The sequence below is a fragment of the Galeopterus variegatus genome, unplaced genomic scaffold (genome assembly GCF_000696425.1).
Source record: "Galeopterus variegatus unplaced genomic scaffold, G_variegatus-3.0.2 Scaffold543, whole genome shotgun sequence".
Taxonomy (NCBI): domain Eukaryota; kingdom Metazoa; phylum Chordata; class Mammalia; order Dermoptera; family Cynocephalidae; genus Galeopterus; species Galeopterus variegatus.
Window position 1 is genome coordinate 35,215 of NW_007726654.1, and position 4,099 is coordinate 39,313.

The 4,099-nt window shown below is 47.2% G+C and overlaps 1 protein-coding gene across 1 annotated transcript in view; it reads left to right on the plus strand.

The window, feature by feature from the left end:
- The first annotated feature begins 310 nt into the window (after positions 1-310).
- Positions 311-4,099, plus strand: part of TEK (TEK tyrosine kinase, endothelial) — a 71,496-nt gene continuing 67,707 nt past the window's right edge. The window contains exon 1 of the mRNA XM_008569905.1: positions 311-623. Coding sequence (XP_008568127.1) covers positions 329-623 — 295 coding nt within the window. The 5' untranslated portion in view covers positions 311-328. The remainder of the gene's footprint in view (positions 624-4,099) is intronic.

Sequence of the window (4,099 nt, forward strand, 5' to 3'; positions counted from 1 at the left end):
TCACAAACATTTACTGAATACCCAACTATGTCTCGGTCACTATAGTGGGTAGAAGTAAAGTGCATGGCTTGTTGGTGGGAATTACGGGGAGTCCACTGCAGCCAGGGTGTGCGGTGGGGCAGGGTCTAGGTGACGATGGTCTTGGTGCTTTGGTAAAGAGTTTTGGATCTTGTCCACTGGAAGATAGGCACATGATAGCATTTTAGAAAGTTTTCACAACTACTTTTGGACAAGGCTTTGTAAGCACCAGTTTACCCTGTGGGGCCATATTAATAACCTTTGTCACACATTATGCTCCCTATTTCTTTTAGGAACAGTGGAAGGTGCCATGGACCTGATCCTGATCAATTCCCTACCTCTCGTATCTGATGGGGAAACATCCCTGACCTGCATTGCCTCTGGATGGCACCCCCATGAGCCCATCACCATAGGAAGGGACTTTGAAGCCTTAATGAACCAGCACCAGGATCCACTGGAAGTTACTCAAGATGTGACCAGAGAATGGGCTAAAAAAGTCGTTTGGAAGAGAGAAAAGGCTAGTAAGATCAATGGTGCTTATTTCTGTGAAGGGCGAGTTCGAGGAGAGGCAATAAGAATACGGACCATGAAGATGCGTCAACAAGGTAACATGCCGCCTACCTGCCCACTGAGGAGGTGGGCGTGCGCGCGCACACACATACACACACGCGCGCGCGCGCACATGCACACACACGTGCGCACACACGCACACACGCACAGACACGTGCGCACATGCACACGCACACACACGCACACGCACACATGCTCGCGCACACACACAGACACACACACACGCACGCACACACACACAGACACGCACACACACACAGACACGCACACACATGCGCACACACACAGACACGCGCGCACACACACAGACACACGCGCGCGCACACGCACGCACACACACACACAGACACATGCACATACACACGCGCGCGCACACACACAGACACACGCACACACACAGACACGCGCGTGTGTGCGCACACACACACGCAAAAGCGCGCACACAGACACACACACACGCGCGTGCGCGCGCCCCTTTTGCTTTGGCAGCTTATTGCTCAGAGGCTGGATATGAGCTACCTGAGTGTAGAGCCTGAGGACCTTGTCTGCCTCTTCACAAGCATTGCTGACTCTGGTATGTGGAAGATTAGAGCTGAGACCATCCAGTTCAGTGCCCTCTCATGTGACCTCATCACTAGACATCGTGGCCCAGTTCATGAGATGAAATAAAATATACTCATATTTTCTACTAAGGGCTCCATGGCACTTACGGAGATGTTACTATATTACATGTATGTAATATGAAAATCACAGCAATGAAAACCACCATTCATTGCCAACTCTTGGCTATTTTGAACTTTCTCACTGATTTTTCGTTTAATTATTTGCTTTGCTTGCCCCTAAGTACTCTTCATAGAAATTAATATTTTCAGGGAAAATTTATGATAAAAATAGAAATTTTAAAAAGGAAACGTTTATCAGTAACTCAATTTAATTGGTTACTTGGTCTATCAGTTAAATATTGCCACAGTAATGTTGTGTAACACAACCACAAACAGCAGTGGCATACAATGAGTATCACGTGTGAGTCTAAGTCAGCTGGGCTGATTAGGTGGCTCTGTTGACCTTGGAAGGCCTTTCTTGTATATATGGTCTTGGCTGGCTGTAGGCTTCTTAGGCTGGCCTTGGCTGGGGTGACTTGGCTGTGTCCCATATATGTCTGTTATCCTGTAGCATGCTAGTCATATTAGTCCATTTTTTGTTGCTTATAACAGAATACCTAAAACTGGATAATTCATAAAGAAATGAAATTTATTTCTTACAGTTTGGGTGGCTGGGAAGTTCATGGTCCAGGGGGCCCATCTAGTGAGAGCCTTCTTCTTGGTGGTAACTCTCTACAGAGTCTGGTGGCACCACAGGGTATCACATAGTGAGGATGGCATGAGTGAGCTAAAGTGTTCACTTGCTCTCTTGATAAAGCAATCAGAACCACTCCCTGATAACCCATTAAGCCATTAACCTATTACCCCATGAATGGATTAATCCATTCACGAGGGCACAGTGGTCACAATCCAATCACCTCTTAAAGATGCCACCTTTCAAATACCATAATTGGATTTCCCACCCTCTTAACATTGTTACAAATGGGGGGCAAGCTTCAATGAACTTTTGGGGGACATTCAATTCACAGTACTAACCTAGGTATGGTCTCATGTAGAAGGCAAAGCTGCAAGAGAAAAGAGAAAAAGGAAACGCAACGGTTTCCTTTTGAAACCTAGGCTGAGAACTGTACACTGTCACTTCTGCTTCACTTTATTGCCCAAAGCAAGTCACATAGCTGAGCCTAGAGTCAGAGTGAGAGGGCACTATACCTAAGTGGCAAAGTGTCTTGCTGGGGCAATTGTTGGAATCCTGCTGACGTAGCCAGTTGTATTGCTGGGGCTCAGGCCCACAGGCCCTTCAAACACATTGTACAGACTGGGTCACAGACCCCTCACATGCCAGGCTGGGTCACCAGACCCCTCATGTGCTGGCTGGGTCATCAGACCCCTCACATGCAGGTCCACAGGCTAGGTAATTGGGAAAGATCCTGGGAGGCGTTGGCAGATGACATGAGCTCAGTCCTCAGCTTCCTCAGCAGCAGCAGCTTACAGCAGCCTTCAGCAGCAGCAGTGGTGGTCTCCTGGAGGGCCCTGGCAGCCCTGGCAGCAACAGCTTGCAGCAGCAGTAGCAGCCTCCCCGTGGCCATCCCGGGGGTGTCCCGGAGGTGGGGGCACCCTGGATCAGAGTTGTTCCTTCTTTATACTTAAGTCCGATAACCCAGAACACCCAGGTGCGAGTCAGACAACCCAGGAACACCTAGGTGCCCACGCGCATCTACATCAGACAATAGCCAAGGAACACGTGGGCGCATGTGCACAGTTACATATTTACATCAAATGCTTGGCAAGATTCCAAACATCCAAGGGAGCCCTGACCATTTTCCTATATTTTCCCTATGCAAAGAATGTGAGTAAAGGGAGGGATGAAGACTTGGGGCCCCCTTTGCAGGCTACCATTCTTGGAAAGGGGCTATGATTTAATTTTAGCAGTCTGGTGCCCGTACCCAGGCCCCCCTCAGAAAATACCAGAATCTTGAAGGAGGATTTTGAGAGCCTCCTCTAAGGGAAGAGTATTAAGTACCCGTACCCAGGCCCAGCTCAGAAAATACCAGAATCTTGAAGGAGGATTTTGAGAGCCTCCTCTAAGGGAAGAGTATTACTTCTCACTACCACCCTGCACAGCAGTGATGTAATTCAACCTTTCTCCATCGTAAGCTAAATCTTTAGGCCAGTCCACCAACCTGACAGCAGCTGGAGGAGATGGTGTTGCAAACATGGCTTGATGATTGTGTTCTACAGCTCCCATGCCTGGACAGGCAGGTAGACTTCTGGTGCTCTTGATGCAATCTGCTGGGAGGAAGTTACAAAATTCCAGCCAAGATGACCTTCCTTGTCCTGTCTGGAATGATCTGTCCCCTCACCCATCAGCCACTTTCTCTGGGCTGATGATACCCAAAATGATGGCGTCCTTTTCAAATTAATATCGTCATAACCACAGGGGCTGTGGACTCAGAATTTGTCATCTCATGAGATGATGACATTGCGAGCTCTTTAGGGATTTGATTTTTAATTATAAAGCTGATTCAGATAAGTAACACCTCTGCACATTTCTGATTGGCAGTTTCTTATATAAGAACCTGCAGTTTTTTAGGTAAATGCTTCTTAAAGTTGAATGTGCTTATGGATCACCTGTGGGTATTGTTAAACTGCAGGCTGATTCAGTCGGAGGTTGTTAGGAACAGTCCTGAGATTGTGCATTTCGAATAGTTTCCCAGGTGATGAGAATCTGCTGGACCATGGATCATACTTTGAGTAGCACGTGTTTAGAGTCAGCCCTTTGTCGGGGTCCACCTGAAAACATTTCTTTGAATTTGATAATGGTAGTAATTAAGAGATATGAAGACAGTAAGCTCATTTTAAAGTCAAAAGTGATAAATCACTATTCATTACAAATGAAGGAAAGGGTTTTC